The sequence below is a fragment of the Electrophorus electricus genome, chromosome 7 (assembly GCF_041902795.1).
Source record: "Electrophorus electricus isolate QZ-2024a chromosome 7, ASM4190279v1, whole genome shotgun sequence".
In the NCBI taxonomy this organism is placed as follows: Eukaryota; Metazoa; Chordata; class Actinopteri; order Gymnotiformes; family Gymnotidae; genus Electrophorus; species Electrophorus electricus.
The window spans coordinates 32,637,501-32,652,500 of NC_137503.1; the positions used below are offsets into that span (position 1 = coordinate 32,637,501).

A 15,000-nucleotide genomic window follows, 5' to 3' on the forward strand; every position below is an offset into this window, starting at 1 on the left:
GTGTGTGTGTTGGGGGTGGGTGGGTGGGGGTGGGAGCACTTATGTTTGTTTCTGCTTGCATGCGTCTCTTCCCAACTATGCTTCAAAATGAGTTGCATTATGTGGTTTCTTCCATTTGGCTGGTAATTATCGGCTAAAATTATCTGAACTACATAGCGCAGGTGCGCCAGGATCATCACGCCTGTAAAGACCCTGCAGTGCTAGTACTTGTGTTCCTTGGACCAAACAAACTCTGTGTACAATAACAGCCCTTTGGAAGATTTTCAGATGTGGTCCCAGCTCACACACCGTTGATTCCAGAATACACTTCGTTACCGTCAACCGCTATGTTAACACAACCCTGGAGACAGGAAAAAGCTCCAAAGAAATCCTGCTCTAAATCTGTATACATTAAGGAAATACATCCAGAGCGTTCTTTAAATGTTCTCCTCAGTCTTATAGTTGTAGACTATGCCTAGTTTATCAGTATATCCCAACACCAAAATTGCAGATTAATTCTTAAGCATGGATTTATTTTGGCTGTAGCTGATATATAGTGATGCAGCAGCATCAGCAATGACTAGTGCTGAAACTGATTTGGTTTTGAGGGGCAGAGGTGTGATACTGAAGGACATAGACATTGTTTCCTGAAAGGAAGCTACCCCATGGGGAATATAAGAACGCTTACCCAGGTTAAGTGTTTCACTCTTACCCAGGTTAAGGCAAATAGCAGAAGTATTTCACTTCGTTTGGCTAACTTTTGAATCCTGTTGGACATTGTGGAGTTGTTGTAGATGCTTATTTATCTGGTGTGCTTATTTGCTTTTGGCCTTAAGTAGAACTTAAATCCTAGACATGTTGAAATAGAGGATACAGATCTACTCCTCTGTGTGCACTGTGTCCTGGGACTGCCGTGCTTTCAAGGCAAACAATGAAAACAAAGCGGTGCAGGGGAGCTGGCCATATTTGACTGCTGTTTTACGTGTTGTGCTAGTTGTGTCTAAAACACTGCCTTCTCTGTTCAGGAGGCGCCACAGAGCCCAAGAGCTATTCAGAGTAGGGGATACTTCATATATCGGGTAGGAAACAACACAGTTGGAACAGTAGCTTGCTTTTTATCTATCTATCTATCTATCTATCTATCTATCTATCTATCTATCTATCTATCTATCTATCTATCTATCTATCTATCTATCTATCTATCTATCTATCTATCTATGTCTTAAATTCAGAGTTTGAATTGTTTTTGGAAACTGCATGTTATAGTTTATCTTTTAAATGTTTGAGAAAAGCTGAAGCTACATATTACTTCTCTCTCCAGCCACGAAATGGAAGACGGTCATCAGAATATGTATAAAGAGCAAAAAAAAAGGTATTAAATTCCACCAAACAACCTCACAGTCAATAGTGTGTCTACAAACAACCAAGCACACAAACAAACAAACAGTGTTTCAATATTTACCCAAATGGAATCAGTATTTCTCACTGAGCTTAGCATTTGTGTTTCTGTATTCTTGTGTAGTCCTGGTGCTGTGGAGCTGTTTAGACCTGCTTAAGAACCAGAGACTCCTACACACCGCCACCATGTCTGGGTGTACCTGTTAACCACCCCTCTGTTGTGTATAGTGACGCTGAATGTAAATAGAGACTCCAAATCAAGTCTTTTTTGGCCCAAAGGTTTTGCTTGTGCAACCCTGCTGTGTCTTTTGAATTAAAAGCATTTATGAAATGTTCTCTCATTGTTCTAGTCTGATTTGAAATAACCAGCTACAAACCTCTCTGTGCTCTGAGTACATATTCATATTAAGGAAACAAGCTGATGGTCTTAAAACGCTACACTAAGACGTCTTTCTTTCTCTCTCACTCTCTCTGTCTTCCTCAAGATTCAAGATTCAGAGTGGCGTCATTGGCATGACTGTAATGAGAACAATATTGCCAAAGCATTTCAACAATTAAAAGAAAACTGGGGAAAGAAAAAGCCAATGAGAGCAGCAGTCATTTAAAAATGAGTGACAACAAATGCAAATAGAGATAATAACTAAATGTATACATATACTTTTGTATGGGCTTATTCATACAAACTTAAAAAAGAAAGATGACAGCAGTGAGTTTGACTGCAAATATTGCACACGGTGAGATACGTTTGAGGTGTGTAACCTTAGCCACCATCTCTCAGGCGATGACACTCCGACACACACTGTGCAGCGTTTGCATCTGTGTCTCCATCTCACAGAATAGTCGCTAGTTTTTCCAGTTCTGTGATTGTTTCATAACTTGGGATCAGCTTTTTAAATCTGTGAAATGTTCTCGTACAGCTATGACTTCTTGGCAGTGAAGGAGATAATGCACCTCTGTCTCCACCTCTTGGCTCTCGCAGTGAGGACACACTCTTCTCTCTCTGGGCAGCCAGGACTCTATAGCTACCTGTCTCTAGGGCCAGACTGTGGTCACTGAGCCAGAACTTGGTCAGGATCTGTCTCTGCTTTGGATCTCTGACACTCAGGAGACACAGCTACAGTTTGTCCTCTCTTTTTACTCTATGAAGGCATTTCAGTTTACTTCAGGTTTGGATTTATTTCTCCCAGTGTGCTAAATAACTGTTCTTACTGTTAGTGATGGGCTGGTTGGTGTGTTTTTATATGGTGCTGTTGGACATGCTGTTGTGGTGTGTGTTATGACCGGTTTGAAGAAGGGAGAGTCTCGGAACCAGTGGACTGAGTGGACTGGTTCTCAGCTCTGTAGTGCTCTAAATTGCAGCGTTTCTTCTCTCTCTCTCTCTCTCTCTCTCTCTCTCTCTCTCTCTCTCTCTCTCTCTCTCTCTCTCTCTCTCTCTCTCTCTCTCTCTCTCTCTCTCTCTCTCTCTCTCTCTCTCTCTCAGGAAGATAAATAAAAACCCTACCCATACTTCTGATTCGTACTCAGGTTTTTCAGAGAAGACAGTGCACGAGTTTCCATCTTCGTGTGTTGTTCGTATGCATGCCTACTCTTAAAATTCATTTGTAGTTTTTGTATCATGCAAATGGAGAAAACAAAAAGAACTGCCACAGTTCTTAAATCGCTCAGTGAGACTGCTCCGTAACCAGCTGCCTTTCTTCACTATACCGATGGTTCTAACAGACTCACGAAGTGGGGCATAACACACACCGCAGGATATACAACACACGTGCGTGTGGATGTGTGTGTTTGTGCTAGAAAGTGTTAAACTTTATGGGTAAACCATAATGAAAAGAGCTGTCCGTGAACTCTGGAGTGTAAGAGAAGGAGCAGAGTATAAAAGAAACGCTCTGACAGTAGCGGTGACTTTCCCAAAGCGCTTTCCCGCGTAGGTGCCTCGACACTTCGGTAACCCAACGAGCAGCGGGCAGAATAATGTAATAATCACAGTAATGTGACTCGAAACGCAAGGAGCACGGACTTTTCACTCGACTCACGAAACTCAAAATTACTATTACCATACGTCTATGGGCTCACTAACATAGATCATTTTTATGGGTCTATTTTAAGAATATGTGCCCAAGTAATATTATATATCCATGAAAAGGTTGGCGGTTAATAGATTCTAAATGGGTTGTGACATGCGAAGTTGACATTTTTATGAAGAACACACAATTACGGATGCCGGCTGATTATGCAATGCCGTCTCTATTAATACTAGGGCAAGATTTGCACAGTCAACGAGAGGACAGTCCGTTACGGTCCATCCGCCTCGGACCTGGGCCGCATGCCTACGGTGCAAGGGGATGTCTCCGGGAAGCCGTGCACCGCTCCGCTCACATTTACTAGTTCAAAAATTAATGTTCATTGTGCTGTATGCTGCAGATTGTTTGTGCATGTGTTCTGTTCTTTGAGTCATGTTCTCTTTTTATTAAGTTAGTGTTTTAAAAAATGTGTTACCCTTTTGTGTATGTCCTTCTGAATAACTTTTCCAGTTTTAAACATTAGCTTAATTTTATTTGGCTTTATTTGAAGTATAATTAAAAAAGCATTTATTTCCAAATAGTAACTTCGAGTTTTTTTCCCCCGCAGGCGCCATAATATAAAAGGGTGTTATAACCCTGTGTGGCCAGTAGATGTCACTAGGTCTCTGTGATAAAACTGCTTGCGTCCTCATATTAAGGGGCTCCCTGCAATACCAGCCACAACCACTTTTTTTGGATTTAGATAACACGCGTATAGCCTGCGACTGCGTCTGTTTAGTTGCCTTTCCTAAGGTTTTTTTTTTATATGTGAAAAGAACATATATACAATTATTTTACAACGGTTGTAAAACTAGATTTGATCTGAGTAGTCAATGAAATGTGTGCCTCTAGAATCCGATTGTTTTAACAAATTCAACACATGCCCCGCCTTTCAGAAAAAAAAGAAATACACACGCACAACGCGCTTATTGGTCGAGTCAAATGTCATTAACATCACCCCGCCCCAAATCATTTTGCGCGCCCAGTCACCACCAAGGTTGGTGGACTTGCATGTTTGACCTAATTGGCATTCAGCCAAACGACTGAGTGGCGTATGAGTGGCGTATGAGTGCCAAAGACTGGGAGCGCTTGTGCAACGCGGAGTGAACAGTCGCACGAAATAAAGCAGAAAGCTTGTATTGTTAACTGTTCGTCAGAGCTGTTTACGAAACAGGCTACTAAATAGATTACATTATGACTTTTTTTTTACAACATAAATGTGGGGCGATTTTAGTATTCGCGGTTGCAACTAACTTCCAGCAGCAACACGCATAAAAAGAAAACCCGATCGTTTTGCTGTTAAAAATCCATTTGTGGTTCATTATTACATATTTATTGCCATAGCAAAATATTAGTTTCTTTTTTTATTTGTCATTGGCTAATGAAAGCTTGTATGCGGTCAGCGACGCTGTGTTTGGAGGTCTGAATATCGTTTAGTATAATTTAATATAATTTAGTTTTGCGCAGCGCAGTGTTGCCAGATTGTGCGGGCTGCGGTCTCTGTCGCGCATGCGCGCGGGGAGCCCGAGGTAGGCCCTGCTGTTTTTCTAACTCCAGTACCTCCAGTATATCCAGCGCAGCCATCTCAACCAAAACAAGGAGCGAGAGATCCCCGCGGACGGCGAACACAGAGGGTAAGTGCCGCGCTTTGGGGTTTTTTCCTGCACGATCAGGATTTTTTTTGAAAGACGCCCAAGCACACGGGCGGCAGCGCTGTTTGTTTTAGTATGGAGGGAGGGAGAGAGAGAGAGAAAGAAAAAGCAACACGGCGCTGTTTTCAACCTCTTGCGTGCTGGTGAAGGATCCGGAGGCCTGCTGACCCACATTTCTCACCGTGCCTGCTGAGACCGGGGACTGTGCGGTGTTGCGCCGCCAAAGGTTTGCAGCGAGCGAGCGAACCGAACCGATTAAGAGCCCACACGACCGCCGGGTTTGGGCCAGATTGCATATGTAACGCTCCTGGTGTGTCTTTGTTGGTTCACGTTGTAAACTTTGCTGCTATATATAGCTATGGGAGCGCGCAGTGACCCCCGTGCAGACCGCCGAAGCGCGCATTAGGTTTCGCCTGCGCGTTTGTCCGCCTTGAGCTTCTAGGTCACGTTAAACGTTTGGTTGCGTACTCCGATGGCGCAGTGGGCTGCGAGTTTGTGCACAAGTCATTGGTATTCGTTTTTGATTTTCTTCGGTCGATGTTCATAGTGCGATCGAAAGCTTTCGTAAAGGGACTTTAGCACTCCCCGGGGGGCGCCGTGGTGGTGGTGGTGGTGGTGGTGGTGGGGTACAAACCCAATTTACCCCGACCATTTTTGCTTTGGTTCCGCCAGGGCAACCTGTAGAGGTTGGTTCAGAATCGGCCCAGATCTACCAGGCGGAGATGATAATCTATCTTAGCTACGTTTAGCTACGTTCGCAATTGGCTTTATCGTGTTGCTGAAAACTCCCGCAGCCCAGTGGGAAACGAGTCCGGTGTCCTCGTAGGAAGCGGTACGGCGCACACTTGGTCATTAGGATGGAGTATGTCACCATAACGTTTAGCGCTCATCTGGCATACCTTAAACAGCCTCTGAACATGAGCAACAGTCGTGACATCTCCCGCGCATCCAGGGGGAGAGATCACGGATATATTCATGCTTTTTAAAAATGCTTTAACTTTGTGCTGCTTTGCCATTGTGATTGGGCTCCCGCACATACCATAGCCATAAAATGCCCATCCAGTTGCTGTTATCGCTTGTTTATGTCCTATTTACGGCGTTTCACACGCATGCAACTGTGATTAATCGGACCGATTATCGAAGTTTATAGCTCTCGTTTCAGAGTTCAAGATTAACCATGCAAAGTAGACCTGAGGTCATTCTTCTGCGTCCGGTCTGCTCACCTGCTGGTGTTGAATGGCTTTCCTAAAGAAACTGAAAAGAGACTATGAACTCCACAGGCTTTTCTTCATACTAGCTTTAAAGGTTAGGATGTGTGTTGTGTGTCTGGAGGTGTTCCTCTGCTAGTCTGTTACTGTTCTCCTTGGGGCAGAGATCTTAACGGGACGTGACATCAGCCCTGTCGCGGTTCATAACACCCTCTGAAGTGATAAAGTCCTTCTTTTGCCTGATCGATTTCAGTCCACCTAATTTTTGATGTTGACTTTTGATGGCTCCCTCCAATTCTCTCACCACTTTTATGTGCCATGGGAGTGTCTGTATTTGTATGGGAAGCATCTTTTTTTTTTTTTTCTTTTTTTTTTACATTTGAAACAAATTCATATTGTTGTGTGTATTATGTCTGATGCTGAATTTAACTAAAAACACTCTGGCTTTGCTCTCTGTAAAGACAGTTGGCCTCCGTGGCTGTCTACGGGGCGAGCGTGTGGATGCTGATAGAGACGATCCTGTCGTACTCAATAAAAGGCTGTGTTTGAATAGGGCAAGGTCAAAGCGACTGCACTCTGAATGCACTAAATGAGCCGTCGGCAGCGTGCCAGTGTATGTGTGTGTGTGTGTGTGTGTGTGTGTATATGTATGTATGTATGTGGGTATGTGTGTAGGGTATGTGACCAAAGTGAAGGTGTTCGTTGAGCAAACGGCATCTTCAGTACTGAAGGGGCAGGAAGCAGGTCTGTTGTATGAGCAGTGCCAGAGCACACTCATGGCTCTCCCGCCATGGTTGCCTGTTATCAACATCCCAAAACTGCAAACCTCACACAATGGAAACATTAATGCGCATGTACAGTGGTGGGAGGGAGTTTATGAGGCACTTGCATGCATACATGACCTCTCTCTCACTCACACATACAAACAGTGGTTGTGTGCAGCACAAACAGATGATGTGTTGACTCCAGATGAGGCCAAATGAAGTCCGTGTGTCTAGAAAAGCGTTTTCCTCTGCCTCCATGTGCGTGTGTGTTCCACAGGGCACTCTGAGTCACACTGGGGAGGTTTTAACAACAAAATGCCATTAACTTGTAAAACTCCACTACTTATCAATGGCTTATAGGAGGGAGAGACTGATTGGTGAATAGAGTACTAGATCTAGAACAATATTTACTTTGGTGAAGAACCAACAAGGCTGCCCCTTTTACCCAGTTTAGTGTCAACAGTGTAATTCCCACAAAAGACCAGTCTGTGTTGTTAAATTGCTGGATTCTCGGAATATGTCACGGAAGTGCGTCATGGATAATCATGTTTGTGATCTCATGGTTTGATTTAGAACTGAAAAACTGAAACTGAAAAAACAGTTTTCTCAGCAGTCTCCACGGTGACTGGTGGCTGCTAGATGATGCTTCTGAGCCACGAGCCATAGCATCTCACTGGAGCCTGTTTCAGCAGCCGGTAATCTATTAACAGGCAGAGTGAGTGGAAGGTCTATAGCAGTGAAACAAAAATAATTATTAATTAGTCTAGGACATCAGATGCATAGAATGAAATGAAACCCTCTGGGCAAAGGGCCATCTGCAATATTGCGGATGAAAATAGTACTTGGAAGGGGAAATATTATAACATTATTATATTATTACAAATATTGTCTGTATCAGTAAAAAAATGTGAATTAATGGACATGGAGTTGAATTTTTAGTTTTCATTTCTTTCTTAGCAAAAGAAATTCCCCCCCATTCTGTTGTCACACATCTTTTTTATTTTCTGTTCTTTTATAGCTTTGACTCCAAGAAACTGTCCTGCAATACCTTGCAACCAGGGTATTAGTTCCTGTTTGAAATCCTTCAGGCTTGGGTATGTTTTTTTAAACGTGTGAGTGTGGACTTGGATGAACTGAATAACACTGGGGCTGGTTTCATAGATTACTCCTTGTCTGAAGTGAACTCCGAGTGCAATACTCATTTCATGTATTCCACTAAGAAACCCACGGTAGATAAACAGACCATGCAAAAAAAACCAAAAACCCTGCTAGTCAGTGAACTAGCCATGTACAGTTCAGATGGAATACCCTCGAAAATCAGTAAATATGCAGTGCAGAGAATGACGCTTCACACACAAACATTATCAAGGAAGTAAACCATGACCTGATCTGGATTTGATACTTAAGACCTCATTTATTCCTAAAGATAAAATTTTTTTACTCTGGTGACTATGTTGAGACTGAGATGTAATGTTACAGCATGCAGAAGGTTGATCCTCACATTGTTATTGTCTCGGACATAGTCTCATCTTTCTCTTTGCTGCACCTTGTGGTGATGCTCCTCTGAAGCGGCGTCGCCGTGTGCTTATTGGCTTTACGTACCTCGGGGAGGTTTCATTTGACCACCTGAACAGTTAGAGCCTGGTTCACTTTGAAGATCTGTTAAAGGGCCACTTTGGTGGACACACTTCTGGGTCTCATGGGTGCCCCTGAAAAGTCTGAACCTTCAAAGACAAACATCTCAAGCCTCCCACTAATAGTCAAATGGTACAGTGATCTTCTGAAATGTCACTCAATTCTGCTTAGTTCCATAAAGTTCACTGTACCCACATACTGGTTACTCTCCGCCATGCATCTATGTTCGTTCCATATAATTCACTATTGAATTAGAATGAGATGCTGAATAAGTAAATATATATTTTTGTAATTAATTTCCTTGACAACAATGTGAGAGGCACTCTGTACTATGTTCAAGGATAATAGTTTTGGTATGTTGGCACTACACAATGTAGCTACATGCAAACATTGTCAACTAATAACTATATCTGTGTATTAATGGTAATGTGAATGTCGGTAGTCTTTGCTATGATGTGTCCCTGTGTCATGCTAGTATTGGCAGTTGAGACAGACTACTCTGGGTAAGCAATTACCCTAGTCACTTTCTGTAAATGAGTGTTTTAGTGTTTATTGTAGAACAAAGTTTGGCTTTTTCTAAGTTGGCGGTTCAGGATAAACTGTATCTTTGTCTCCTGCCCTGTCTGCTAGTTTTCTCTGAACTCCGGTCTCCACATCTGGTTATCAGAGCCCTTCTCCCACAGCACTGCCAGCAGGGCAACAACGCCTGATTTCTTTCCATCCGCATCCTAAATTTCCTGCCTCCATTGGCAGATGAAACTGGAGTCAACAGAGGCCGTATTTCTAGTCTTCTGCCTGGGCGTCTTCAGAGGAAGACTGGAGATGAGTTGGCCCGGAACTCTGGGCTTCTCTGCGGGGGTGTGGGTCACTAGGACGAGCCCTTCTGCAGGCCTGCGGTCCTCTGCGTGTGTCCACCCGAGCCTGCCTGCATCCATCTGCTTCTCCACATACACCAGAGAGTCATTTTATGACCTGTGAACAATTCTTTTGAGTTTTTTGTTTTTGTTTTCTCTTTCGGGTGGAGATTTTGAAGCTACATCTACAGACTTAAGGGCAACTACTGTTTTTAAAGGTGGGTGTAAGGCTAGCTGGCGTCGCTGTCATTCACAGTACTGCAGTGTCAAGTTTGCATGTAGCCTACTCTCAGCGTTGGTTCTGTGTATGTATTCAGGTGGAACAAAAACCCACACAGGTTGGTTGCTTTTTAAAATGTTTTTTTTATTAAAGTCTGCGAGCCGCATCATTACTGACAGACTTTACCGGTAGAGAGAATTGCTAGGCCTCTCCCAGGTAGCGTTTCGGCTAAGTTAATTGTTCGATTGTTTGCTCGTGCGTGTGTGGAGCTGCTCAGAATGGGAAGAGTTCTGTTAAACTGCAGCCGTGTCCTTTAAGGGTTGAGCAATTTCAGTAGTATCTAAAATGGGTGGGAAATGACCGTTCAAAATGGTGCATCAGAGTTTAAAAACTGCATCATTTGATAATTCTATTTGCCTCTTTGGAAAGTCTTCAAAGTGAGACTTATTCTGTTTAATGCCATGTATAATGCCCATCAGGTGTCTGTTGTTTAGACTTTTAGCTTAGTTTAGTTCTGACGAGTTGATTATAAGAGATTTGCCCAAGGACTTGATATTTTTCTCTATTAATTTCATTTTCACTTAAAACATTGAAATGGGATCATGCTGGATCTGAGGAGTGCGTGTGTCGATACCCCTCAGCCTTCAGCCACGTCCGCGTCTTTGCTGACTCTGACTCACTGCCTTCCTGTCGATCTGTTCACATGATGCGCTCAGATGTCCTCTGTCTTCACTTACAGACGGTCTAAATGCACTTCCGTAATAACATCTCCGCTTTGCCTCTTTACTAAATTGCCTTATACCCAAACCACAGGTGTAATATTACATTTAAAAAAAAAATAACATTTTGTTGCGCTCCCTGTTAGTGGTCTGTGTGCTGAGACTGAAATCCAATGAGGGGAATTTATTTGCATCAAAAGGTTCAAATTTTATTTTTATTTTATTTACCTGAATGTGTCTTTTAATATGAGAGGATCAGATTTGCTCCTATCCCTTTGCCATCATTATTCATCTTATCCTGGTTGAGTGATGGAGGTTTTAGCCAATCAGGGTTTAATGATTTATGGTTGTGGTTCGTTCTTTATTTCCATGTATTTGAAGACGTGTGTGTGCGCGCGCGCATGCTAGGGCCATTATTTCAGTCATTTCATGCATGCTGTGAGTATCCCCTCCAGTTACACTCCATGTGTGCTATGTGGGTGTTTTTGGTGAATCATGGCACAAACTTCTAAGATAAATAATTTGGTGAAAGGTAAACCAGACCAATCTTTAAAATGTTAATCAAAGGTATGCCGTTGTGATTTTAATATATTGTATGGTATATCTATTGAAATTGGCATATGTCATTGGAATTATTGTTGTTTTTGCCTGTATCATTATGATATAGAAAACATACCATTTAATGTTTTGGTCAAATGTGAAAACGACACTTAATACCTGAGTGCAATTGCTGTGCCGAGGTCAAAAGCCATTTAATGCTAATTATTTAGTGCTGGACAGTGACATTACTAGCTGGAAGATAATATTTAAGTATGTTCAGTGGGCTTTAGATGTCCCTAATCACTGTCACATACCTGTAGTCAAATGCTTGTGACTTATGATTTCCAAGTTAGGAATGACCTTACAGAAGAAGATCATTCTGAAATTATCATCGGAAGGAAATTCTTTAACATATTGCTGTACATCCACCCAGTATATTCATAATGTGGACTTCACATGGCAAGCTTAGTCATATTTATTTGTCGTACGTTTGCTTGTTTGCACTTAATGAAGGTTCAGTTGAATTCATGCTGTCTTCTCAGAACAGCAGTTTGGCTTAAAGGCCATTGCTGTGTTGTGAAAATTCTCATCAATAAAGTTTTCTCAGCGGTGTCTGTGTGCCAGTGTGACCCAGGTGTTTTGGGCAGTGTCACTGGCTGGATCATGTCCCTTCACACTTATAGTTTCTTTGTTAGTCATGGGCTCCACCAAACGGTGATTTGCGTAGATCATTTGAGGTCTTTTAGAGTACAAATTGTTCCAAAAATATTCACATAGTGGCAATGAGAATTCAGCTTGTCCTTTAATATGGGATGCTTTTATTTTAGATCTAAAAATATGCCATATTAAAGCTGTGTGTGTGTGAGAAAGGTGCTCCAGTGTTCCTGAAACCAACCACAGTAGATCATGAGCCCAAAGCACACACGTGAGTGGACGTTCCCCGAAGAGCGTGCAAGATACTCCTGCAAACCGACTCTCTCACACACACGCACACACCTCATGTTATTGTTCTCTGTGCTGCTTCAGACTCAGAAGCCACTGAACGGTCTGATATCTTCAGCACATCTAGATCAGACCCCAAAATGTATTAATTTACTTCATGAAGCAACTTGCATACCAAGTAAGGCACAAATAAATTGATAATGAACAAGTCAGTAAATATCTGAGAGTTTGAGGGAGATTTCCACAGCAGCTGAGCCTCTGTAGCGCTTGCACAAACAAAGCGAGAGCATCTTGACTAGGAAGCCCGCGGTCTGGAAACGGACTATCAGCTAAACTGGTTCAGCTCAGGACTTCCTGATTCACGAACAGAGTTTGGCTTTGTTCAGCTTATTGGAGACAAGACCATCCTGCAAATGTTTTAAATAAAAGCTCATTTCCTCATGACGGACAGACCCGCCCAAACCTGGAAGGCATGCTTTCTGCACAGTATCCAGCAACGTGATCTGGTCTGGACAGAAATCCTTATCCATATGTGATACTGAAAGCATAGTGACTACTGAAAACATAGGTTCTCTAACCACACACCGCACAAATCCCAACAGGCTCCCAGAGGTTGAGAACACGTTTGCCAGTGAAACATGGAAGGCAGTAGAAGATTGCACAATAAGAAGCGCAAATGCACCATTTCAAATGACTGATGGCACTGGCCAAATGTATTCCCTGGAAATGGCGAAGCCGGCGCAAGGGTGACTCTGCTGGCGGGAACCGGGTGGACGGAAACTGGACCACTTATGCACGGTCATGCTCACTCCTCCTCTCCTGCGCCGTGCACCAGTAGGTCATTTTTCTACTCCCGTCTGTGATGAAAACAGGAGGACCTGTGGTTGTGCAAGTCCTAGACAGTGAGATCACTGGAAACAGTGTGTGGAGAAAGAATATCGGTGTGTGTGTGTGTGTGTGTGAGTGCAGTCATATGCGACGCCTTGAGCCTAATTCGACCCAAGGCCGACACACTGCTAGTAAAAGTGGCAAGTTCACAAACCAGCTAATCAACAACACTGTGCTTCCATTTCTCAACAGACCAATTAACAGTAAAGTCAGCCCTTGGACAGAATGATAATCTGAAGGCAGACTGCACTGGGCTTCCACGAGGTGTGCCAATCCCAGTCAGAGAAGCTGGCCCCACTGGTCAGACAGTGGAGGCAGAGAGATGTGTTTGAAAAGCTTACACACAGACAGCAATCTGTGGCCCGTCAGAACATGTTACGCTGTACTATTATAAGCTTAAACAATGAGTGGTTTAATTTATATATATATATATATATATATATATCCCTCCCCAAAAAAAGATTCTCTGGCAGGAAAATGACATGATAGTCCAATCACACTGGGTCATGTCAAGCTTTGACTGCACTTCAGGTGAATCAGGACTCCAGTGGGTTGCCTGTTCTCAAGTGGATGTGTTGGGTGCCGAGCTACAGGGTTAGGAGTTGGTGGGTGGTGGTGTGAGTGAGCCATGGACAGATTCAGCAGCCTTAGACTGGTAAAGGAGCCTTGTTAGGGGCCCCGGCCTCACATACCTGCCCACACGTGCGCTTTCTGGAAATGGTTGTTTAAAAAACAATAAGACTTTGCTTTCATCAGCGCAAAGCCGGTAGTACAAGAACAATAACACAACTCTCTGTTAACACATCGGTGTAACTTTATTCACCTACCAGGGCTTGTCTGCTAGATGAATGTTTTTTGGCATGAAAACTAATGTCAGGTTTTTTCCCACATTAGTATAATTTCTCTATTTGACGGCTAGTGCGCTCCGTCTGTTGGCTAATGATTACTGCTTAGCAGGCTGGTGGGTCAAATGTTTCCAAAGCATGAGCACAGTGGCTGTCTGAGCTCCAGGACAATCCTCCACTGCCATTACCCCAGTTACTGTGCATTGTCTGTTCACCTATGAACACAAACTGTACAGATTTCCTGTTCGAGCCTCTGTGACATTCAAAATTCGTGTGTGTTTGCAGTGCATGATGACTATAGTATTTCATGATAAGTCTCATATTTTTACGTTGCCTTAGTTCCACACTATGAAATTCAATACGAAGATATACCTGGTTTGCAAATTTATTAGACCAAATACATTATATGTAATATGGCACCATTCAAAGTTGCATGTTACATTTTTTTCCCCTTTATTCATGTAATGCGTTGACACCTTTCATGTCAGCAGGCTTTTTTGAAGCCGTAAATGTCGACGCCGCTTTGCTTCGGAAGGCACTCGATCAGTGGAGGTTTCTTCCTCTCGTCCACCAGCTCACATTTCGCCACTACCAGTCGAGGAAAAGCCACTTAAATTGGAGAACTTTGTGCGCTTCAGTCCTGTGTGTGTGGGCGGATGCATTCCTTTTGAAAAACCACTTCAGAAAATAAATAAGTTGACTTCAAAGTATTGTTGAGTTGTTTCTGCAGATCCTTTCCTCAAAGTCGTCAGAGCACCACCACCGTGCATTACTAATTAGCAGTAGCTTAGTGGTTAAGGTACTTGATTTGTAAGCGGAAGGTTGCTGGTTCAAGCCCTACCGCTGCCGAGTTGCCACTGTTGGGCCCCCGAGCAAGACCCTTAACCCTCAATTGCTCCAGTTGTACTCTGTCAGAATTGTAAGCGTTTTTAGATAAGTGTCAGCTAAATGCCGTAAATGTAATCAGTCTGGAGGATGCAGTTGGCACTGAGGTGTGCAGGAGGGCTTTGCGGTAGTTGTGTTCTCCTGCTGGACTGGGCCTTCACGAGCCCTGCTTCTTCACCCAGAAGATACAAGCTTTAAGAACTAAAAACCAGATCATCACTAGAAGCGTCGTAGCGGAAGCAGCCTCCCACCCCCAGTGACCCCCAGTGACCACGTGCAGTCACCACGTTCACCTTCTGCTGTCTGCGGCCTTCACTTCGCCTGCCTTCTCTCTGCTCTTGTCTGTAACGCCCCAGCTGTGAGACCTCGGAGCGTGGACGCTTCTCTGAAGAGTCTGTTCTCTTCACTTGT

General features: G+C 43.3%; 1 protein-coding gene across 3 annotated transcripts in view; it reads left to right on the top strand.

The window, feature by feature from the left end:
- nmu (neuromedin U) overlaps nucleotides 1–1,712 on the top strand; it is a 7,956-nt gene extending 6,244 nt beyond the window's left edge. For all 3 annotated transcript variants that reach the window (XM_027024445.3, XM_027024446.3, XM_081718534.1), the window contains 3 exons: nucleotides 1,005–1,058; nucleotides 1,301–1,351; nucleotides 1,502–1,712. In XM_027024445.3, the coding sequence (XP_026880246.2) occupies nucleotides 1,005–1,058; nucleotides 1,301–1,336 (90 nt within the window). In that variant the 3' untranslated portion in view covers nucleotides 1,337–1,351; nucleotides 1,502–1,712. The remainder of the gene's footprint in view (nucleotides 1–1,004; nucleotides 1,059–1,300; nucleotides 1,352–1,501) is intronic.
- The last annotated feature ends 13,288 nt before the right edge of the window (nucleotides 1,713–15,000 follow it).